This window comes from Heptranchias perlo, unplaced genomic scaffold (genome assembly GCF_035084215.1).
Source record: "Heptranchias perlo isolate sHepPer1 unplaced genomic scaffold, sHepPer1.hap1 HAP1_SCAFFOLD_164, whole genome shotgun sequence".
Taxonomy (NCBI): Eukaryota; Metazoa; Chordata; class Chondrichthyes; order Hexanchiformes; family Hexanchidae; genus Heptranchias; species Heptranchias perlo.
The window spans coordinates 201,436-225,843 of NW_027138903.1; the positions used below are offsets into that span (position 1 = coordinate 201,436).

At 46.1% G+C, this 24,408-nt stretch overlaps 1 protein-coding gene and 1 long non-coding RNA gene across 2 annotated transcripts in view; both read left to right on the plus strand.

The window, feature by feature from the left end:
* The first annotated feature begins 6,977 nt into the window (after positions 1–6,977).
* Positions 6,978–16,390, plus strand: LOC137309459 (uncharacterized). Its single transcript, XR_010959833.1, has 3 exons — positions 6,978–7,068; positions 7,872–7,893; positions 16,242–16,390. It is a non-coding gene; the product is annotated as an uncharacterized lncRNA (long non-coding RNA).
* Positions 16,391–16,545: 155 nt separating this feature from the next.
* LOC137309454 (zinc finger protein 91-like) overlaps positions 16,546–24,408 on the plus strand; it is a 52,826-nt gene continuing 44,963 nt past the window's right edge. The window contains exon 1 of the mRNA XM_067977659.1: positions 16,546–17,782. Coding sequence (XP_067833760.1) covers positions 16,687–17,782 — 1,096 coding nt within the window. The 5' untranslated portion in view covers positions 16,546–16,686. The remainder of the gene's footprint in view (positions 17,783–24,408) is intronic.

The following is a 24,408-nucleotide window of genomic DNA, read 5'->3' on the forward strand; positions in this document are numbered from 1 at the left end:
CACAGTCACATAGGGTGAGGAGGGATCGTTCACCACTGTCACAGTCACATCGGGTGAGGAGGGATCGTTCACCACTGTCATAGTCACATAGGGTGACGAGGGATCGTTCACCACTGTCACAGTCACAACAGGTGAGGAGGGATCGTTCACCACTGTCACAGTTACACAAGGTGAGGAAGGATCGTTCACCACTGTCACAGTCACATAGGGTGAGGAGGGATCGTTCACCACTGTCATAGTCACATAGGGTGAGGAAGGATCGTTCACCACTGTCACAGTCACATAGGGTGAGGAGGGATCGTTCATCATTGTCATAGTCACATAGGTTGAGGAGGGATCGTTCACCGTGGTCACAGTCACAACAGGTGAGGAGGGATCGTTCACCACTGTCACAGTCACAACAGGTGAGGAGGGATCGTTCACCACTGTCATAGTTACACAGGGTGAGGAAGGATCGTTCACCACTGTCACAGTCACATAGGGTGAGGAGGGATCGTTCACCACTGTCATAGTCACATAGGGTGAGGAGGGATCGTTCACCACTGTCACAGTCACATAGGGTGAGGAGGGATCGTTCACCAGTCATAGTCACATGGGGTGAGGATGGATCGTTCACCACTGTCACAGTCACATAGGGTGAGGAGGGATCGTTCACCACTGTCACAGTCACATCGGGTGAGGAGGGATCGTTCACCACTGTCATAGTCACATAGGGTGAGGACAGATCGTTCACCACTGTCATAGTCACATAGGTTGAGGAGGGATCGTTCACCACTGTCATAGTCACATCGGGTGAGGACAGATCGTTCACCACTGTCATAGTCACAACGGGTGAGGAGGGATCGTTCACCACTGTCATAGTCACATCGGGTGAGGAAGGATCGTTCACTACTGTCACAGTCACATCGGGTGAGGAGGGATCGTTCAGCACTGTCACAGTCACAACAGGTGAGGAGGGATCGTTCACCACTGTCATAGTTACACAGGGTGAGGAAGGATCGTTCACCACTGTCACAGTCACATAGGGTGAGGAGGGATCGTTCACCACTGTCATAGTCACATAGGGTGAGGAAGGATCGTTCACCACTGTCACAGTCACATAGGTTGAGGAGGGATCGTTCACCGTGGTCACAGTCACAACAGGTGAGGAGGGATCGTTCACCACTGTCACAGTCACAACAGGTGAGGAGGGATCGTTCACCACTGTCATAGTTACACAGGGTGAGGAAGGATCGTTCACCACTGTCACAGTCACATAGGGTGAGGAGGGATCGTTCACCACTGTCATAGTCACATAGGGTGAGGAGGGATCGTTCACCACTGTCACAGTCACATCGGGTGAGGAGGGATCGTTCACCACTGTCATAGTCACATAGGGTGAGGATGAATCGTTCACCACTGTCACAGTCACATAGGGTGAGGAGGGATCGTTCACCACTGTCACAGTCACATCGGGTGAGGAGGGATCGTTCACCACTGTCATAGTCACATAGGGTGAGGACAGATCGTTCACCACTGTCATAGTCACAACGGGTGAGGAGGGATCGTTCACCACTGTCATCGTCACATAGGGTGAGGACAGATCGTTCACCACTGTCACAGTCACATAGGGTGAGGAGGGATCGTTCACCACTGTCACAGTCACATAGGGTGAGGAGGGATCGTTCACCACTGTCACAGTCACATCGGGTGAGGAGGGATCGTTCACCACTGTCATAGTCACATAGGGTGACGAGGGATCGTTCACCACTGTCACAGTCACAACAGGTGAGGAGGGATCGTTCACCACTGTCACAGTTACACAAGGTGAGGAAGGATCGTTCACCACTGTCACAGTCACATAGGGTGAGGAGGGATCGTTCACCACTGTCATAGTCACATAGGGTGAGGAAGGATCGTTCACCACTGTCACAGTCACATAGGGTGAGGAGGGATCGTTCACCACTGTCATAGTCACATAGGGTGAGGAGGGATCGTTCACCACTGTCACAGTCACATAGGGTGAGGAGGGATCGTTCATCATTGTCATAGTCACATAGGTTGAGGAGGGATCGTTCACCGTGGTCACAGTCACAACAGGTGAGGAGGGATCGTTCACCACTGTCACAGTCACAACAGGTGAGGAGGGATCGTTCACCACTGTCATAGTTACACAGGGTGAGGAAGGATCGTTCACCACTGTCACAGTCACATAGGGTGAGGAGGGATCGTTCACCACTGTCATAGTCACATAGGGTGAGGAGGGATCGTTCACCACTGTCACAGTCACATAGGGTGAGGAGGGATCGTTCACCAGTCATAGTCACATGGGGTGAGGATGGATCGTTCACCACTGTCACAGTCACATAGGGTGAGGAGGGATCGTTCACCACTGTCACAGTCACATCGGGTGAGGAGGGATCGTTCACCACTGTCATAGTCACATAGGGTGAGGACAGATCGTTCACCACTGTCATAGTCACATAGGTTGAGGAGGGATCGTTCACCACTGTCATAGTCACATCGGGTGAGGACAGATCGTTCACCACTGTCATAGTCACAACGGGTGAGGAGGGATCGTTCACCACTGTCATAGTCACATAGGGTGAGGACAGATCGTTCACCACTGTCACAGTCACATAGGGTGAGGAGGGATCGTTCACCACTGTCACAGTCACATAGGGTGAGGAGGGATCGTTCACCACTGTCACAGTCACATCGGGTGAGGAGGGATCGTTCACCACTGTCACAGTCACATAGGGTGAGGAGGGATCGTTCACCACTGTCACAGTCACATCGGGTGAGGAGGGATCGTTCACCACTGTCATAGTCACATAGGGTGACGAGGGATCATTCACCACTGTCATAGTCACATAGGGTGAGGAGGGATCGTTCACCACTGTCATAGTCACATCGGGTGCCATTTGTGACTTTGGTCAGGGCCATTTCAGTGCTGTGGCAGGGGCGGAAACCTGATTGGTGGGATTCAAACATGGAATTGCGGGCAAGATGGGCTTGGATTTGGGAGGCTACAACACGTTCAAGGACTAACAAGAGAAAATGCTGGAAATACTCAGCAGGTAAGGCAGCATCTGTGGAGAGAGAAAAGGAGTTAACGTTTCAGTTCGATGACCTTTTATCAGAACTGGAAGTTGTTAGAGCTGAATAGCTTTTAAACACAGTGCAGAGCCAGGGAAAAGGGGAAATGAAAAGACAAAAGGGAAGTTCTATGACAGGGTGGAGAACAGGAGTGATTAAATGACAAAAGGGATGATGGTGCAAGGGAAAAGGAGGTGATAATGAGACAAGTACAGAAACAGAAGATGGGTCCAGAGGAGATGTAAATGGTTACAGCAGAATAGAAGAGGTGGAGGGAAGCATGGAAAATCTGGCAAAGTGGAGAGGGTTGCCGTGGCCCCGGGAATGTGGTGGGAGAAAGGCAGGTGGACCCCAGGGGTGTGGACCAACCCACCGGCCATGTACTGATAGGGATCCCCACCCCAAGCACCAGTCCACACCACCTCCATTCCCAGTGGCTCTGGTACAGTCATCCTCCATTACAAACACCAGCTGTCCGAGAGAAGATAGAAGCAGTGGTTAAGGTGTAAAGTTGTTAAACTCAATATTGAGGCTGGAAGGTTGTAAAGTGTCTAATAGAAAGATGAGGTGCTGTTCCTCGAGCTTGCATTGAGCTTCATTGGAACAGTGTAAGAGGCCGAGGACAGAGAGGTCAGAGTGGGAGTGGGGTGGAGAATGCAAGTGGGAAGCGACTGGAAGCTCAGAGTCACACTTGTGGATTGAACGGATGTGTTCAGCGAAGCGATCACCCAATCTGCATTTGGTCTCCCTATTGTAGAAAGCAGCAGAGCAAAGGTCATTCGGCAGCAGTGGAGCAGAATCCATAGCAGGGTGGGAACCAGCAGATCAGAGCTAACTCAGCATAGAGTGAAAAAATTCCCGTTAGAGGAGCAGAAAACTGAAGACGCAGCAGCAGGCCAGATACTAGAATCGAGATGATCCAGCAGGGAATTGTCTCCATAGAAACAGCGGCAAAGTTGGAGGACACTATAAGGTCCAGAGCAGCGGAGAAATGGATTTGTGTCCAAGACCCACACACCAGCAAAATAAAGCTAGTAAACCAGCAGTGCACTGAAGGATAATCAAGCTCAGCAGGTAGCAGTAGCAGAGGTGGGGGATGGGCTGTAGGCTCGATAAAATTGCTGTAAAACTTGAAGCGGCTGAGTAGCAGAGCAGCGTAATCCTGATGGCAGAGGGATTCAGGAGTTGGGAAGTCTAATTTGAACAGAGTTCCAGCAGTTGAAAGAAGGACAGTGAAAACAGAGAGCAAGCAGGTTTGGGGATGGGCAGTGGGCTCTGTGCAGCTAACTTTACACTTTCAGCTTGTTGTTGATCACTATTACTGACTCACCCTGATAGCATGGTAGTGAGCTCCAGCTGGAAGTTCCACTGACAAGGAGTGCACGTCAGAGATGTGGCTATAACACTGTAGCCCCAACTGCTCAACTCATGCTCCCTAAGAGCGTGGATTCCCACTGAGTGTGTAGGATCAGGAAATCACTCCTATTGTTACTTGACCCATCATTTCGGGACAAAGCCTATTTAAACAGCACCACATCACCCTGGACAAATGTTCTGCAGCTTATCCTGAACCAATGTTGATGTGCAAGTCTGAAGAGTGAGTGAAGAAGAAAGCCACACACCACATCTCGTGCTTCATCCCAGTCCACTCACACACACTGCCAGTTAGATGTGACTAGCATCAAGCAGAATTGGGATGTGTAGCTGTTCATCCCACACTTCCCAATCAGAGAATTCTAACCATGTAATGACCCGTGACGGAGGTATCTACTCAAGCCATGCTTACCAAGACTCTTCCCCTAAACATCCATCATCAAATGCACACATATTATTATTGGACTTCATCTTGGGCCTTTTAAAAAAAACAAGAACCTAAATTGGTAACTGGCTTATTTATAGCTCTAGTCTTTCTGTCCAGTTACATAAACGATTTGGACTCGGGAATCGCAAGTGCAATTTCAAATATGTGGACGACACCAAACTGGGAGGTATAGTTAATACTGAGGAAGAATGTGACAAAATAAAAGAAGACAGTAATAAACTTGCAGAATGGCAGTATAAATGGAAAATGAATTTCAATATGGATAAGTGTGAGGTATTACATTTTGATAGGGAGACTAAGGAGGCTACATACCGCTTGGATAGTAAGTCTAAAAGGTATACAGGAGCAAAGGGACCTAGGGGTACAAATACAAAAATCAATAAAAGTAGCGACACAAGTTAATAAGGCCATAAAAAAAGGAAACCAAGCACTGGGGTTCATTTCTAGAGGGATAGAATTAAAAAGCAGTGGTACGGCGGGACGAATGACCTCCTTCTGTGCTGTAAGATTCTCAAATTCTAAGTTGTGTTAAACTTGTATCAAACCTTGGTTCGACCACACTTGGAGTACTGTTCACAGTTCTGGTCTCCATATTATATAAAGGATATAGAGGCACTGGAGAAGATGCAAAAAGGATTCACAAGGATGATACCAGAACTGAGAGATCACCCTTATCAGGAAAGGCTGAACAGATTGGGGCTCTTTTCTCTAGAAAAGTGAAGGCTGAGGGGTGACCAAATGGAGATCTTTAAGTTAATGATAGGGTAGACATAGAGAAGATGTTTCCACTTGTGGGGGAAACCAAAACTAGGGGCCATAAATATAAGATAGTCACCAATAAACCCAATAGGGAATTCAGGAGAAACTTCTTTACCCAGAGAGTGGTTAAAATGTGGAACTTGCTACCATGGAGTAGTTGAGGTGAGTAGCACAGATGCATTTAAGGGAAGCATGAGGGAGAAAGGAATAGAAGGATATGTTGATAGGGTAAGATGAACAGGGTTGGGAGGAAGCTCGTGTGGAGCAGAAACACTACCATGGACTAGTTGGGCCAAATGGCCTGTTTCTGTGCTGTAGACACTATGGGGTCAATTTTAAATTGGAGTCCACGATCGGGGTCGGGGGTCCGCGATCAGGGATGGGGGGGGTCCACGATCATTGGGGGGTCGCTGCAGTTAGGCCTGGGGGAAGCAATCCTGCTCCTCCCGGTCCACAAGCTGTGCCAGAAAGGCACCGACCTATTAATCTCGGGCCTTCTCGCCTCCTTTCACGAGGCGTAAAAGAGAAGGCCCGGGAATCCCGGCCCCTCGGAATTGAAATCGGAAAGTGTAGAAAAATGGAGGCCTGAAGCATCCTTGAAAGGTTTTAAGGCCCGACCCACCTCCTGGGAGTGGGTAGGTCGCCCGACCCTCGTTCCGCCCCGGTGAAAACCGGAAATGGGTGGGTTGGGACGGGTCCGAAATGGTGGCAATTTTCAATGCCCCCAACCCACCCGTTTTTCACTTTTAAAATTGAGCCCTATGTAATTCTATGTAGTTTCTCCCCTGTATCTCCTTTTATCCAGCAGTCTTCGGTATGGTCCCACAGAATCTAATTGAATGGTGGAACAGGCTCGAGGGGCTCAATGGCCAGCTCCTGTCCCTGTGTTCCTATGGCCCTCAAGGCCCAGAGTTGCTTGAGATCATTCACCACTGCCACCTGAAGTGCAGCAGCCTTACACCACTGTTTTGTTCAGAAAATCCATGGTCACTTTTATTGATACCAGCTATTTATTAAGACTGAATTCAAATTCTCAAACTGCCACAGAACATGTGTTCCTTGGATTACTAGTTTAGTGACATAGCCACGACACTACCGTACCCACTAGTTCGGGCATCCACCTGGGCCAGCTTTTAAATTGCTGCAGTTTGAAAGGTTTACCCGGTGATATCGTGACTACTTTTAATATTGTAATGATTTTACTGTGTGAAGTGGAAGTCCCGCTCTCAACTCAGATGGATTGGCTAGAGGTTGTGATTGACATTTCATGTGTGGGCGAGTTCTAGTTGGTCATGGGAGTTGTCAATTAGACAAGTATACTCAGTGTTCTCTGATTTTCTCCTCCCCTTTTTTTGCAGCAGGTTCAGTTCCTGCCTACGTCTGCAAACAAAGTGAGAGGAGAGGAGATGGTGAGGGCTGGAATGGGGTTTGTACAGATTTTACAGTAAAATACCCATTGGTGTTCAGGCAGTCTGAATATCCTGTGGGGAAACAGGAAGGGAACAGAAATGCCCCTTGAGCTGTGTGAGAGGATCCAGCTGAGAGGCCTGTTTACTCAGTGCTTTGTACTGAACTGTTTGGAGCTGAGTGTCCGATATTGAGTGTGTTTATTGGAAGCTGGGATTTGTGGACAGCATTTCCCTTCTGATTTACAGGCTGAGTTTTGTTCATGGGTCGTTGCTGATATTCAGACGGTGAGCTGTGATTATCTGGGAGGTGCAGAGTGTCTAAGGATTCTTATAGATTTCCTGCCAGTGATGAGAATCCATTTCTAGTGAGAGACATTGGGCTCAATTTTGAAATGGTGGCAGGTTCGCAGCGGGGAGGGTGAAGGTGCGCGTGGCAAACCCGAATAAAAACAAAGCCTAACGTTTCCGACACGATTGCAACATAATTGATGGTGATTAAAGTTCTTTCCGGGTTTCACGCCCGAGCTGCAACGCCGGGGTTGGGGGGGGGAGAGTGGAAGATCGGAGGGGTAGAGGGGAAGATCGGGGGGGAAGAGGGTGACATTGGGGGGGACATCGGGGGGGGGGGGGAAGAAGGAGAGATCGGGAGGACATCGAGGGGGAGATCGAAGAGGGAGACATCGGACATCAGAGAAGGGTGGAAATGTAGGTTGATTTTGTGTTTTAACTTTGTGCAATGGTTTGTTATTTAATTTATTTTGTTTCTTTTTGCCTGATCCGGCCCTTCACGCCTCGTGAATCAGAAGTCGTGGGAAAGCCGCCCAGGTAAGTTAAAAATCGTTCTAACTACCTACTGTCTCGAGTAAATTGCCTTAAGTACCTCAATGAGGTACATTTGGTTCTTTAACTATCATCCTGCCGGCTTTAATTGCAAGTGGACTTCCGGATTCGGGAAGCGCGCGCGCACACAGGTGCCTCTGTGGGGAAGTCGGCGGGTTGGAGCCGGGCTCCGAATCCGCTCTACATTTCTGCAATTTTCACAGCCCCCCACCCCCCCCCCCCCCCCCCCCGCAATTTAAGATTAAAATCGAGCCCATTCTCTCTGAGGAGTCCTGCTGTATAAAGAAGTCCGATGTTGTCCAGTTTCTTGTAAATAAATCTGTATAAAAACCAGGCCAAGCCTGGGCCCAGTCTACTGATGTGGTTGTGATAAAGTGGCGAATTCTTGTGTAAAATTTAGCTTGATATTGGTCCCTTTAATTCTGGCATGAAACATTGGGGTTAAAACCAGCTTCATTTTCTTCGGTATTGAAGTAGCTGGAAAAACAGCTGGGCAGTCAGCATCTGTAGAGAGAATAGTCAGTTGATGTTTCAGATTCCCAGCAGTACCATTAAAAGATCAGTTGCTGCAAATATGGGCCCTGAAATTTTGTGGGCCAGTTGTCTCCCATGGGTGTAACCCCCACAAAAACTGCGAGGTCTGTGCCATTTCCGAGAGTTTCCTCTGTGCATTGTAAGGGGTGGAACTTTTGTCTACAATCTCTGAGTGATTTGTTCACATGTTTGATTGGCAGCCCTTTTCAATTGAGCAGCCACTTATTTAAATTCTACTCCTGATCTCTAATAACAGCCTGTCTTTTTCAAATCAGTGACTGTGTTTGTAGCATTTGAAGAGAGTTTGAGTGACCTTAGAGAGTTTGTCAGGCTAGATAGCTTCCATAGATGGTGAGAAAAATAAAAGAACCACTCTGTAAGGAATGACTGATTTCTCGTTTTAGCGCAGGAGAGAGGTGCTAGTTATTATTTTTACCACACGAGGAACTGACTGAGGTAAACAACTCCTGTAAAATATATGTTGTTAATGATACTGTTCACTTGTTCCATTAGTCACATCGAGCCTACAGCACAGAAACAAGCCATTCGGCCCAACTGGTCTATGCCGGTGTTTATGCTCCACACAAGCCTCCTCCCACCCCTCTTCATCTAGCCCTCTCCTTCTATTCCTTTCTCCCTCATGTGCATATCTAGCTTCCCCTTAAATGCATCTATGCTATTTGCCTCAACTACACCTTGTGGTAGCCCGTTCCACATTCTTACCATTGTTTGGGTAAAGAAGTTTCTCCTGAATTCCCTATTGGATTTATTATCTTATATTTATGACCTCTAGTTTGGACTCCCCCATAAGTGGGAATATTTTCTCTACATCTACCCTATCAAACCCTTCATTATCTTAAAAACCTCTATCAGGTGACCCCTCAGCCTTCATTTTTCGATGATGTGGAGATGCCGGTGATGGACTGGGTTGCCTTGGCAACGGGCAGTTGAAAAGACTCTCTGTAATGACCAGGCATTGTTCTGTGATTTATAAATGCGATAGGTTCGAGGATTTCAGTTCCACATTCACCTGAGGAAGGAGGAAGCCTCCGAAAGCTTGTGGATTTTAAAATAAAATTGTTGGACTATAACTTGGTGTTGTAAAATTGTTTACAATTTTCATTTTTCGAGAGAGAAGAGCCCCACCCTGTTCAGCCTTTCCTGATTGGTATATCCTCTCAGTTCTGGTATCATTCCTTGTGAATCTTTTTTGCACCTATCTTCCAGTGCCTCCACATCCTTTTTATAATATGGAGACCAGAACTGTTCACAGTACTCCCAGTGTGGTCTAACCAAGGTTCTAAACAAGTTTAACATAACTTCTCTGCTTTTCAATTCTATCCCTTTAGAAATGAACCCCAGTGCTGGATTTGCCTTTTTTATGGCCTTAATAACCTGCAGCGTGACTTTTAGTGATTTGTATATCTGTACCTCTGGGTCCCTTTGCTCTTCTATCCCATTTAGATTCTTATTATCCAAACAGTGTGTGGCCTCCTTATTCTTCCTACCAAAATGCACCACCTCACACTTATCTATATTGAAATTCATTTGCCAATTACACACCCATTCTGCAAGTTTATTTATGTCTTCTTGCATTTTGTCACCGTCCTCCTCCGTATTAACTATACCCCCCAATTTGGTGTTGTCCTCAAATTTTGAAATTGTACTTCCGATTCCGGAGTCCAAATCATTAATGTAAATTATGAACAACAGTGGTCCCAGTACCAATCCTTGTGGAATGCCACGTCCCACCTTTTGCCAGTCTGAGTAGCTAACCTTAACCCCTACTCTCTCTTTTCTGTTTTGTAGCCAGTTTGCTATCCATTCTGCTACCTGTCCTCTGATTCCACATGCTTTGACCTTAGTCATGAGTCTGCAATGCAGTGCCTTATCCAAAAGGCCTTTTGAAAATCCAAATATATTACATTTACTACATTACCGTTGTCTACTCTTTCTGTTACTGCTTCAAAGAACTCAAAAAGGTTGGTCAAGCATGATTTCCCTTCTGAAATCCGTGCTGACTATTCTTTATTATATTTTTGTTTTCTAGATGTTTTTCTATTACATCTTTGAGTAACTATTCCATTATCTTTCCTACCACTGATGTTAAGCTAACTGGTCTATGGTTCCATGGACTTGTTCTTTCTTCCTTTTTAAATATAGGAATCACATTAGCTGCCCACCAGTCCTCTGGCACTATTCCCTTTTCTAATGAATTTTGTTCTATGTATTAGCGCCTCTGCTATCTCTTCCCTAACTTCTTTTAACATGCGCAGATGCAATCCTCTCTAAGTTATCCTCTCTAAGTTTGATTAGTTTATCAATTATCTCCCCCTTTTCGATCTTAAATATCTTTTTTGATCTCTTCTTCTAATGTCCTGCCCACCATGTTAGTCTCTCTGTTAAATACTGAGGCAAAGTAACTTCAATATTTCTGCCATTTCACTGTCATTACCTGTGTGTTTATCTTGTGGATCCCTTAGTGGCCCTATCCCTATCCTGATTTTCCTTTTGTTATTTATGTGTCTGTAGAATACTTAACTATTACTTTTTAAATTCATTGATAATTTAATTTCGTAGTTCCTCTTGTTTTCTAATTGTTTTTTTGACTTCTTTCCTACCTTTTCATATTCCCTTTTGTCATCCTTTCCTTTATTGACTATGTACTTCGTGTGTGCCTTTTTCTTTAGTTTCAATTTTACCCTTATCTCTTTATTCATCCATGGTGTTTCATTATTGGCTAGTTTGTTCTTGTTTTTTAGAGGAATATATTTCTCCTGAACTCTATTGATCACCGTTTTAAATATTTCCCACTACTGTTCTATCTCCTTGTCAAAAGTTTTTTCCAGTTAACCTTCCTTAGTTCCATTCCCATCCCCTCAAAATTAGCTTTTTTCCAATCGATTACTTTGGTCTTTGTCTTACTTATGTCTTTCTCAATCATTATTTTAAACTTTATTATGTTATGATTGCAATTGCCTAGATGTTCCCCTACACTTACTTCTCTTATCTGCTCTGGTTCATTTCCCATTACTAGATCCAGCAGTGTTTAACCAATGTGTTTGGAAGTTAAAGGATAAGACAAGGTGCAGTGTAGTATTACACTCCCATCGTTCGAAGACGAGGAGGGTTCTGTGATGATATGGGATAGGACCAGTCACTGAAATCATCTGAGAAGGGGTCTCTGTTCATTACCTGGGCATGGTATGAATTTTACCCAGATATCAGGGCAAGTGAAAATTCTCTCTGGGACAGAGGGAGTGAGAACGCACCTACAATCTGAAGCAAAGTCAGATATCTAGAGTAATGAAAGGTACAAGAAACCCAAAAATAAATCAAGAGGGAGTGTGGAATTTCCAGCCCTTAACGCAGGAGCCATTAGTTTGATCAAATCAAATCTGGACCCCAGTTTAAGGACTAGATGACATAGATGGTTTCTTTCAGGGATTCAAATTATTAGCGGGGCAAAACATTGCTTGGGACTGAGGAATATGGACAGGGAAGCTGAGACCCTCACTCAGTGAGATGGAGGGATATGGGCAGGGAAGCTGGGACCCAAACTCAGTGGGACTGAGGGATATGGGCAGGGAAGCTGGGACCCAAACTCAGTGGGACTGAGGGATATGGGCAGGGAAGCTGGGACCCAAACTCAGTGGGACTGAGGGATATGGGCAGGGAAGCTGGGACCCAAACTCAGTGGGACTGAGGGATATGGGCAGGGAAGCTGGGACCCAAACTCAGTGGGACTGAGGGATATGGGCAGGGAAGCTGGGACCCAAACTCAGTGGGACTGAGGGATATGGGCAGGGAAGCTGGGACCCAAACTCAGTGGGACTGAGGGATATGGGCAGGGAAGCTGGGACCCAAACTCAGTGAGACTGAGGGATATGGACAGGAAAGCTGGGATCTGAACTCAGTGGGCAAGCGTTAACCCTTTTTTCACATGCGGAACAACAATTCTCACACCCGGTTGTGGTGAAGGGTCATGTAATGATAGCTTACATGACACTGAGTGCAGTGTCTTGCGAATGCCCATAACTGTTACCCGATGGTTAGTAAAAGAAGGGGTGAACTGCTTCTATTAAGGTGTTCTAGGAGTAATCGACATACCCTTAGTGATAAGTGAACAATCGGAGGGCGTGGTGGATTCATTGATGGGTGATGTACTTACTGGGCAATGAATGAGATCTGAAGGGAGAGGTAACATGAATTGTTACTCAGATTCAGCTGAGGGCTGAAAGACTACACCCAACTGGGGACACATCAGCACAGCCGGCCCCGCTGGTGGCTGACTGCGGTGAAGCGGAACAAAGGGGCCCAATTCCAGAGCAGAGGATTGAGGAACTGCTACACAAGGAATCTTGTAACTTGGGGCTGTGCATTGGGACTGATCCACCCTGCTGGAAGCACTTGGTAATAGGTAACCAGGCCATAAGTGTGACGGTTAACTGCAATCCCCATGTTGTGGAGGGGGGGTTGGGATTTGTTCTGTCACAAGGATGATTAGGTACTGGAGTTCCAAATGTATATGGGATAAGAACGATCAGTGCTCCAACAGATAGTGTTACATACGGCAGGTGTACCAAAATGAATTATTAAAGGTATCCCACAGCATTCTTTTCACTGCACACCAGGAGGTGAGTTGTACAAAGGGCTGTCATCTGTAGCCTGTTTATTGGCGAAATGTTTTTATGGATGTGGATCTATACCCTAAATCAGGTGACCTGTCAAGAGAATGGGCAAAAGTTGCGACAGAGTACAGTTACAATCAGCACCCATAACCAGTGAGCCATTAGAAAGGGCTGGGCAGATAGTGTAGGTTCTGAACCAGAGATTAAATGACCAGACGGTAGTTGATGCATATCTATTGGTTGCCTGGAGAAGATCCTTGCGAAGCTGGGAGGTGCCAAGAACTTGCCAACTATCACCTTAATGAAAGATGATTGGCAGGTCCCGTTGAGCGAGGAAACCATGGTACATTCCACTTTCCCAATACCTACGGCTGTTGTCTGAGTTTGTAAGATGAAAACTGCATCAGTCACATTCCAGTAGCTGCTAGATACTTTCAGGTGGTAGAACACAGATGCAATTGCAGTATTTAGAATCCTGCTCCTTATTGAAGAGCCACTGACCCGGTTATGGAAGGCAGGGTTTACAATGAAGATGGGAAAAAAACCTTGTGGGGATGAGTGATGCCTTTAGTGAGCTGTGTACAGACCTGATCTCAGTCCAGATTACACTCCATGGTTTGTATTCACATTGGTGCATCTGGCAAACGGGCCAAGCAGAGTCACAGAAATTATCAAGGGGAGGAGTACCTGTTGTTTATCTGAGCCACAAGCTATTGCCATGTTGTTGTACTCAATGATTGGGAAGAAACTTATTGTCATGCGGGCATTGTAAAGATTGTAGCTGTAAATCTGCCCTTTTCACAGTATATGCAGATCACAATCCACTGACTTGGTTAAATTCAGCATGGGACAAAACTGCTGCTTTCCGACAGTGAGCACTGAATTACAAGTGTGTGACTCTCACATCGCCCATCGCAGAGATGAAGCGAATGGAAATATAGATAGATTATCTCGTCAGTAGAGAGTCATGGCTAGACAGCAATCCTCAAAAACCCCTTCAAAGGGGGAGCAGTAATGTGACAAAAGCCATGGTATTGTCATTATATAGAAGTAGTAGAGGCAGAACCATGCAGAAATATTTTTATCATGCTCTTTATCAATTTAAAATCAATGGGTGGGTCAGGTTTAAGGTAGCCGCTCAACTGCAATGTGTCTAACTTTCTGACGGTGGCCTTTGCCTTCAAACTACCAACAGGTTTATTGCGTTAGTTGAGCCATGAAAACATCTCTTGGAAGGTAAGGAGTATGACAAAAATGAAATATTTTGGTTGAAGTTTTAGCTTGATATTGGCTCCTTTAATTCTGGCACCGTACACAGGGAGTTGAAAAGCAGCTACAGGCACAAAAATCATTAGTCAGCTTAACTATACAATATTATCACATATTATTCAGTCTCCGTACACTTTAGTTGAGGGAGGAGCCAAGCCACATTATTCACACACCAACAGGCTGTGTGATTTGTTCTGATAAGTGTCTGATGGGCAGCTCCTTTTGAATTAAACAGGTAGTTATTTAAATTCCTGAAGCCTGGTTTTGGGAGTGTTTATTAGTCTGTACTTTTCAAATCTTGAAGTTTGATCTGGAGAACCTTTCTGCCTGGAACTCGGAAGAGAATTGCATAGGAGCAACAACTTCTGTAATTAGTGAGGAAAGGACTGAAGAACCATTGGATAAAAAGCAAATCTAGTGATAAGGTTTAGCTCTCGAGATATGAACTATGTTTTTTTACTGTAAGACTTGGCAAAGTTTGATAACTGTGTAAAATATGTTAAGATCCTGCTTTTTTACTTGTTCATTTATTTTGTTCAATAACTTCCTTCGCCCAAATAAAATAAGGTCTCATGTAGAGCTATTTTGTCACTTGTCAAAGACAAGAAGGATCCCTTGGAGGCACAGGATGGAACCAATACTTAAAACAAGGAAAAGGCAGGTTGTTAGGAGCCTGCTGTCAAACTTACCTCGCTATCAGGGTAGGTGAAGACACTCACAAGCAAATAGCAAGCTAGGGTTCATGTATGACAGTAATCTAAAATAGAGGAGCCAAAAATATCTATTTAAAACAATTTAAAAATCCAAAAACCAACAGCACCTTATTTTCATGACTTTCAACTTCACGTACACTCTCTGAGAGCTCAAATACAACCCATCTTCCCCATTCCCCACAGTGGCACCACCACCTAATGTAAACTCCTTTATGACACTAATTTTAGAGTTTGTAAATAACTGGACACTTTACATTAACAAATGCCATTTTGCCCTGTTATCTTCAGTAAACTGCACTCATTTGATAACTTAAAGCCTGGGAGCTGGAAAGGTACACGAAGAGGGAAAAATATTTACACCCAGAGGTAGTGTGAAGGACAAAGACTAAGAACCCTGCCTGATATGGTATTGAGCCATACAGGACAGTAAGACTCAGCTTCTCTCAGTCGTGTTAGCGTTGTGTCAGTGGTGACACTCCTGGGTCAGAAAGTTGTAGGTTCAGGCCCAACTCGAGGGACTTGAGCATGTAATCTAGGCTGACATTTCAGTGGAATACTCAGGGTGTGCTGCAATGTTGGAGGTGACATTTCAGATGAGACGCTAAACCAAGGTAGAAAGATCCTTTGTCACTATTTGAAAAAGAGCAAGAAAGTTCCCCTGATGTCCTGACCAACATTTATCCTTCATACAACATCACTTTTTAAAATAAATGATTATCTGGTCATTTATCTCATTGCTGTTTGTGGGATCTTGCTGAATGCAAACTGGGATGCCACCTTTCCCTACATTACATTTCAAAAGTACTTTATTGGCTGTGGAGTGCTTTAGGATGTTCTGACGTTATGACAGGCAGTATATAAATGCAAGTTCTTCTTTCTTTCTTAATCTGTGCAGTGTTAGCTGATCCAACCAGGTTGCCTAATATTGTGGACCTTGAGGGCCCTAGCCTGAGGAGAGGGAATAAAAACCAATAAGAGTTTCCACTCTTAATCACTATCCAATGACCCCCTGCTGGAAAAAGTGTGGGTGTGGAATGAGGGCAGCATGGGACTTGGCTCTGATAACCTGATATATTTGGATAACTTGCTGACACTCATTGTGGAACAACCTCCTGTGAGGAGTCAGCTCCTTCAGCAGAGAGCGGAGAATTAGAGGAAAATCATGATTTTTTAAATTGTTTTACAGAAGGATCACACCGAATTAAACCATATCTTGTACAGAGAATACCGGGAGTAGAAACCACATCCTGACCATCACCCAACGAATAGTCCCACAGTAAAATCCCTCGGTCAGGAGAACTTTGATACATTTAAGCAGTTCCTGTTTCCCCAAGCGGTGAATTTTGCACAGACGGTGAAGCTCCTAATCCACAGACACATCCACATAGGTGAGAAGCGATTCAAGGGTGAAGTGTGTGAAAAAGGTTTCAGTCATTCATCAAGCCTTGTGAAACACCGGCACATCCACAAAAGAGGCTGTTAAATAGTGAGGTGCATGAGACGGGCCTCCTAAGGCTATTGGATCTCCTGCTCACGAGTGCATCTACACAGATGAGAGAGAATTCTGGTACGAGGTTTGTGATAAAGCCTTAGTGTGATTGTTGTGCCTCCTGGAACATAAGGGCAGCTCCATGGGAAAGAAATCATTCAAATGTGATGTGTGTAATAAGTCCTTCACACAGTCCTCAACTCTGCTGCATCACCAACGCACCCATACAGGCAAGAAACCGTTCAAGTGTGAACTTTGTGACAAGGCTTTCTTGACATCTTCACATCTTGTGGAACATCAGCGCACGCACACGGGTGAGAAACCATTCAGATGCGAGGTTTGCAACAAAGCTTTTGTGACATCGTCAGGTCTCCTAGAACACCAACGCATCCACACAGGTGAGAGACCGTTCAAGTGCGAGATTTGTGACAAAGCTTTTGTGAAGTCTTCACGTCTCCTGGAACACCAGCGCATCCACACAGGGGAGAAACCATTCAAGTGTGAGATATGTGAGCAGGCTTTCACACATGCGTCATTACTCGTGAGCCACCTGCGCATTCATACAGGTGAGAGGCCTTTCAAGTGTCAGGTGTGTGAGAAGTCCTTCACCCAGTCGTCAACTCTCCTGCAACATCGGCGTATCCATACAGGGGAGAAACCGTTCAAGTGTGAGGTTTGCGACAAAGCCTTCTCACGGTCACTATGCCTCGTGGAACACCAGCGTATCCACACAGGGGAGAAACCGTTCAAGTGTGAGGTTTGTGACAAAGGTTTTGCAAAGTCGTCACGACTCCTGATACACCAGCGTATCCACACCGGTGAGAAGCCGTTCAGGTGTGATGTTTGTGACAAAGCCTTCACACAGTTGTTGTTTCTCCAGGTACACCAGCGCACTCATACAGATGAAAAACCATTCAAGTGTGAGGTTTGTGACAAAGCTTTTGCACAGTTGTCAAACCTGCGGGTACACCAGCGTACTCACACAGGGGAGAGACCGTTCAAGTGTGATATTTGTGAGAAAACTTTCACACAGTCATCAAACCTCCGAGTACACCAGCGTATTCACACAGGGGAGAAACCGTTCAAGTGTGATATTTGTGACAAAGCTTACACACAGCTGGCGAATCTCCTACAACACCAATGCATCCACACAGGAGAGAAACCCTTTAGGTGTGAGATTTGCGAGAAAGCTTTCTCACAGTCATCTTACCTCCTCGTACATCAGCGCACCCACACAAGCAAGAAATAGTTCAGGTGTGAGATTTTCAACTAAACCGAAGAGCCTACTGAAGCACCAGCACACTCACACGAATGAGAAAAGTAAGTTTTGCAACAAACGTTTCACACATGTATCAGACCTCATGGAACACCAGCGTAACCACACAGACGACAAACGCTTCCAATGCGATATCTGCCAGGAGTGCTTCACCTAGCGCTCTCGATACACCAGCCAATTGAAGTGCTCTAACTGTGCAGAGCTTCAGCGAGCTGTCTAAGTTTCATAACCCCCCTCCCCCCCAGTCAATTGTGAGCAGTGGTTCCAGTGCGCCATCTCAAATTTCAGAAGCGTCTCCAACCTCTCCCGCCATCAGTACATCCACAGGGTGAGCAACTGTGAAGGTGCACTATTTTCAACAAGGCTGTTTAGCAGCGTGAAGACATCACACCAGTACATCCACAGAGAGAAGCAGCTATTCCAGACTGAAGACCCTCCTGAGGCAGCAAAGTGTCCACACAGGCTGAGAACCCTTCCAGTGCAGCATCTGCACAAGTGATTCGCACACTCTGACTTTGGGCAAGAAACCGATCAAATCTCTATCAAGTGTTGGAAAGGCTCCAACTGCTGATCCACCAACACAAGTACGTGGGTGATGGTCTATTCCAGAGCGTGGTCTATTCCAGAGCGTGTGGCCGATGGTCTATTCCAGAGCGTGCGGGTATGGTCTATTCCAGAGCATGAGGGCGATGGTCTATTCCAGGGCATGTGGTGATTATCTATTCCAGAGCATGTGGGGGATGGTCCATTCCAGAGCATGTAGGTGATGGTCTATTCCAGAGGCAGTAGTAGGGTCACTTCAATTAGCCTTGGCACCTCTGGCTAGGGAGAGGAAAAATTAGTCAGGTTTCCAGTTTCTAATCACTGTTCAGTGACCCCTTCTGGAAACTGAGCTTGTGTAGAAGTCGGGGAAGGACAGGATCTTACTCAGCTAGACTCTACCCACCCTCCATTAGTCAAAAAAACAGCTGATACTCATTGACTGGATTCACATGTGAAGAATGGCCACTTGAGCAAAGTACTAGAAGGCAGCCTGTGGCCCTGGGCCTGTAACCCAGCAAGTGATCAATGCTTTCAGGAAAGGGGGGAATGAGAGAAGGGGGAAAAGAGGGCTCTGACCCTTTGGATAAAAGTAGTGGGATGGGAGTGGCCCTCATCCCAACCCAATGATGCTGTGAATTCATGTCCTTTAGCGGAAAATGTCCTGTGTACAGACGTCAAGGTAGAGTAGGGGACCTGATAAACTAACCTAGAAAAAATGAGATGTAGATTTAAAGAGACAAATATGGTTCAAAACCCTAAAGAAGGTGAAGTACATGGAATGGCTGGAAGGAGATGGTTCAATGTTCCCAGGGAACTTGGCTCATCTCATTCCACCATCCCACAATTTCATCCTGTCCCCTATTGAAGGGGAAGACTCCTGCCTGGGCAAGGTCTACAGGTGTCTTTCAATAGCTCACCCACATTGATGGTGAATCAGAACAGACACTGGAATAATAGTGGATATTACTGCTTGGAGTGGGCTAAGGGCTTTAAGATTATGTCCAATATGAAATGTCACCACCATGCCCACAGCAGATAAAGCTTTCAACCCAGTAGAGTGACTGCACTGAAAGAGATTTCTGTGGGCACTGGGCAGCTTTAAATATTCGAGATTTTATGCTAAAGGAGGCAGCAACAGTGTGTAAAAACATTCCCACAGCTCCTACCTTCGTGGATTGGGGATTTTTCTAATTTTATCCCAGAATTTTCCCTCTTCTCCCCTCCCCTCCCTGTGGTACACTCCCACTGCCCAAAGGGTGCTCCAGTACCTTGCCAACACAGCCACTAAAGTTAGATCTCAGGTGGGTGAGTGAAGGCGCTTCCTGATGTTGTGCTGTTTAAGTCAGCTCTAGGCATTGAGCAACTTTAATCCTGCAGTGATTTTATATGAAAAGAGACAGTATTGTTTTGGATAAGTATAGAAACATACAATAGACCATACCCACAATAGCTATACAAAACCCTGGTTAGACCGCACCTGGAGTTCTGTGAGCAGTTCTGGGCACCGCACCTTCGGAAGGGCATATTGGCCTTGGAGGGAGTGCAGCGTAGGTTTACTAGAATAATACCCAGACTTCAAGGGTTAAGTTACGAGGAGAGATTACACAAATTGGGGTTGTATTCTCTAGAGTTTCGAAGGTTAAGGGGTGATCTGATCGAAGTTTATAAGATATTAAGGGGAACAGATAGGGTGGATAGAGAGAAACTATTTCCGCTGGTTGGGGATTTTAGGAGTAGGGGGCACAGTCTAAAAATTAGAGCCAGACCTTTCAGGAGTGAGATTAGAAAACATTTCTACACACAAAGGGTGGTAGACGTTTGGAACTCTCTTCCGCAAACGGCAATTGATACTAGCTCAATTGCTAATTTTAAATCTGAGATAGATAGCTTTTTGGCAACCAAAGGTATTAAGGGATATGGGCCAAAGGCAGGTATATGGAGTTAGATCACAGATCAGCCATGATCTTATCAAATGGCAGAGCAGGCACGAGGGGCTGAATGGCCTACTCCTGTTCCTATGTTCCTAACATTAAAAAAGGAGGAGGCCATTCAGCCCCTCAAGTCTGCTCCGCCATTCAATTAGATCATGGCTGATCCGTATCTCGACTCCAACTACCCGCCTCGTTCCATATCAGTTGATACCCTTACCAAAAAAAATCTCTCAATCTCAGTCTTGAAAGCTCCAGTTGTCCCCCAGCTTCTACAGCCTTTCAGGGGAAGAGAGTTCCACATTTCTACTACCCTTTGCGAAATTCCTGATTTCGCTCCTGAATGGCCTAGCTCCAATTTTAAGATTATATCCTCTTGTTCTTGATTCCACCACCAGAGAAAATAGTTTCCCAGTATCTACACTACCAAATTCTTTTAACATTTTAAACATCTCGATCATGTCACCTGTGAATCTTCTATACTTAGGGGAATACAAACCAAGCCTATGCAACCTGTCCTCATAATTTCATCCTCAAAGCCCCGGTTTCATTCTGGTGAGACTCCACTGCACCTCTTCATCTTGGTTTATTTTTACTTTCCCTTCTATCACTGGTATTGTATCCTCTTCCTCTACTGTGAAAACAGATACAAAGTACTTGTTTAATAAATCTGCCATTACCTTGTTGTCTATTGTTGTCTACAGTATCACCTGCGACTGTCTTTAATGGGCCGCATCTCCCTTAGCCACTCTCTTACGCTTAATATATTTATAAAAACGTTTACCATTAGCCTTTATATTACTTGCACATTTTTTTTTGTATTCCCTTATTACAACTCTTAAGAATGATGGAATCATAGAATGATACAGCACAGAAGGAGGCCAGTCGGCCCATCGTGCCTGTGTCGGCTCTTTGAAAGAGCTATCCAATTAGTCTCATGCCCCTGCCCTTTCACCATAGCCTTGAAAAATTTTTCCCTTCAAGCATTTATCCAATTCCCTTTTGAAAGGAATAAAATAATCTTTGTGTTCCTTTGTTACTTTCTATATTTCTCCCAGTCTGCTGGATTACCACTTTTCTTGGCATTGTAGAAGCCACTTCCTTTCGCTTTATACTGCATCTTACCTTACCTGTTGCCCACGGTTGCTTAACTGTACAAATTGAAATTTTGCTCTTTAGGGCTATGTATTAGTCTTGTATTGTACTAAATAGTTCTTGGAACACCTCCCAGTTTTTCTGTGGGTTCACCTGTTAACAGCTCAGCCCAGTTTAATGTGTTCAGCTCACATCTCATTCCTTCAAAGTCAGCTCTACTTAAGTTTAAAACCTTGGTTTGTGTGGGATCTGTCTCCTTCTCAAACTACACTGTTTTCAAACTGTTCCCTTACTGTCAGATTATTAATTAATCCTGGCTCATCACTCATTAGTAATGGCCTGCTCTCTTGTTGGTTCTAAAACATATTGGGCATGGTTTTGACCCTGAGCCAGGAAGGGGGCAGGGGGGTCAAATTGCGGACGGGAAACCCGGAATTCCTTACGATTTTGACGTGAGGACATCTTTTTTTTTGTCGGTTTGCCGTCCAATAGACCAGCCTGACTCAGTCAGACGGGAGAGCACCAGGGAGAGGACGTGAAAAGTTAAGTCTTCAGGCAAGTCTTTGACTATGGATGGGGGGGACATGGGTGGGCATGGGGAACATGGTGGTGGTGGGGGGGGGTTAGTCATGGGGGTGAATCGGGGATCATCGCAGGAATCAGTGATCGTTGGGGGGGGGGGTCGGAGATCGGGGGAGGGGAGGTCCGCGATCGGTGGTTGGGGGGTGTCCGTGATCGTTGAGGGGTTGCTGCGGGTAGGCTTGCTGGGCCTGGGGAAAGCACACCTGCTCCTCCAGGCCCACAAGCTGTGCCAAAAAGGCACATACCTGCAGTTTCCGGCCTTCCCGGGAATCCCGTCCCCCAAGGGTTGAAATTGCAAAATCAGTAAAAATGGAGGCCTGCAGCCTCCTTGAAAGGTTTTATCACTAACCTGCCTCTGGGGAGGGGGTTGGTCGCCCGCCCCTCGTCCCACCCCGCTGCAAACCGGAAATGGGTGGGTTGGGGGCGGGTCTGAAACGGCTGCGATTTTGAATGCCCCAACCCACCCGTTTTTCAATGTTAAAATTCTGCCCATTGTTTCAGAAAACTGTCCAGGATACACTTTAGAAATTCGCTGCCTTTATGACTTGAGCTGTTTAACATCTCCAAGTCTATGTGAAAATTAAATCTCCTTGTATTGCTTTATTATGGTCTGTTTCTTTATAACAGCTAATCTCTTCTGTAAATATGTGTATTTATATTATATATAATAATTTATTTGGTTGTACTGTCATTATATAATAAATTTAGTTGGGAATTTAAGTATGAAAAGCAAGGCTCAGTTTGTGTCTTTCAGCCAGTTGTTAAGGATATGAGGTGAATCCTGTGGAGGTTTGGGATGGAATCAGTAGCTCCAAAAAATCTATTGAAGGGTTATCTGTGTGTTATCCTGGGCGCACTGTCAAACTATTGATGCAGTGTGAGGACAAAAGAGAAGGCCAGTGACCCAGAGAGGATAAAGGAGAAGGGTAGTGCCAAATTGCTAAGGGGTATTGAGTCCATCGTTGCCCTGCTGAAATCAGTTGAGTTTGCTGAATTGAGGTGTTTAGAAGTGGACTTCAGTGGATGGGCTAAGGAGGGCAAAATTCAGGCTGGGTTCCCTTTTTCTGATCACTATCAATGCCCTGGTTGGAAAGTGCATGTGTCTGGGCATCGGGTGAGGTGAGGATGGGTCATTGTAATGGATTCAACGGTCAACATGCTTTCCTACTTGAATCACACATGAAGAATGAGCACTTGGGTGAGTTAATGGTAGGCAGGCGGCACCCAGGGAGCCATAAGCAAGATGTTAAGAGAATATGGATAAAACAATGAGATCATTGCGTTCATCATGCGCATTCAAACTGATTGGGGTGGGTTGGGGGCGGGTGGGCAGTGAAAATACTAAGTTTTCGGAGTGGGACCACATCCCAGCTCCAACACGCCCACTTCTGGGTTTAACCCAGGCAGGTTTGTCTGTGTGGAGAGCAGACACCAGGGGCTCGATTTTACCAGGCCTGCGGGTTTCCGGCGGGTTGGGTTTCGGGAGTGTGGTCAACATGCTCGGTGAAATTAGTGGGTTGCCCGCGCGATCGTAGCAGGCAACACACTAATAGGAATCAATTACCTGCTCCTCCGGGGTCTGCGCTGCTGGTCTGCGCGTCGGGCGGGCTGCGCATGCGCAGTACGATCTGTCAGCTGGAGGCGCTCTATTTAAAGGGGCAGTCCTCCACTGACAAATGCTGCAACCAATGGAACAAATTACAGCATGGAGCAGCCCAGGGGGAAGGCTGCTCCCAGTTTAATGATGCCTCACCCCAGGTATCATTAGATGGGGTGAGGAGGAGGGCGAAGACAGAGATCTTGCACCCGGCGGGCTAGAGGAAGCGGCCAGCCTCTGCCACCAAGAAGGCCTGGCTCGAGGTGGCAGAGGGGGTCACCTGCGCAACCAACATATCGCCCACCTGCATACAGTGCAGGAGGCGCTGCAATGACCTCAGTAGGTCAGCCACAGTGAGAACACGAAGTCTTTCCCCTACACTCCGTCTGCCACAACACTGCCCCAACCCCACATCTCCTTCGGCACCGCCAACACTACTCTGTCACATCACCCCTCATACCCACTCAAACTCCATCCTCATCTTACCTCCACCTACTCACCTCGCCAGTACTCATCCTGCCACTAACACGCGACCCAATCCTCATACAATCTCATGGCTCTATCCCATACTCACCCTCTCGTGCATCTCCCTCACGGCCAGCCTCACTCAACCTGCCACCACCTGTGCTGCAGCCACAGGGCATGCATCACATATGTGCAGTAGGCAGCGTAAGGCAAATGTTTCGTGAGCATGAAGGGGGTGCACAAGGGTGTCGGAGGGTTTGCCATGGGTGTTACCTATATTGAATTTCAGAGCAACAAACAGCACACATTATATTGGCACCACCACTGCCATGTCTCCGCGAATCCTGTCTGTTGTGTCCAATAATGCCCGCTCCTGGG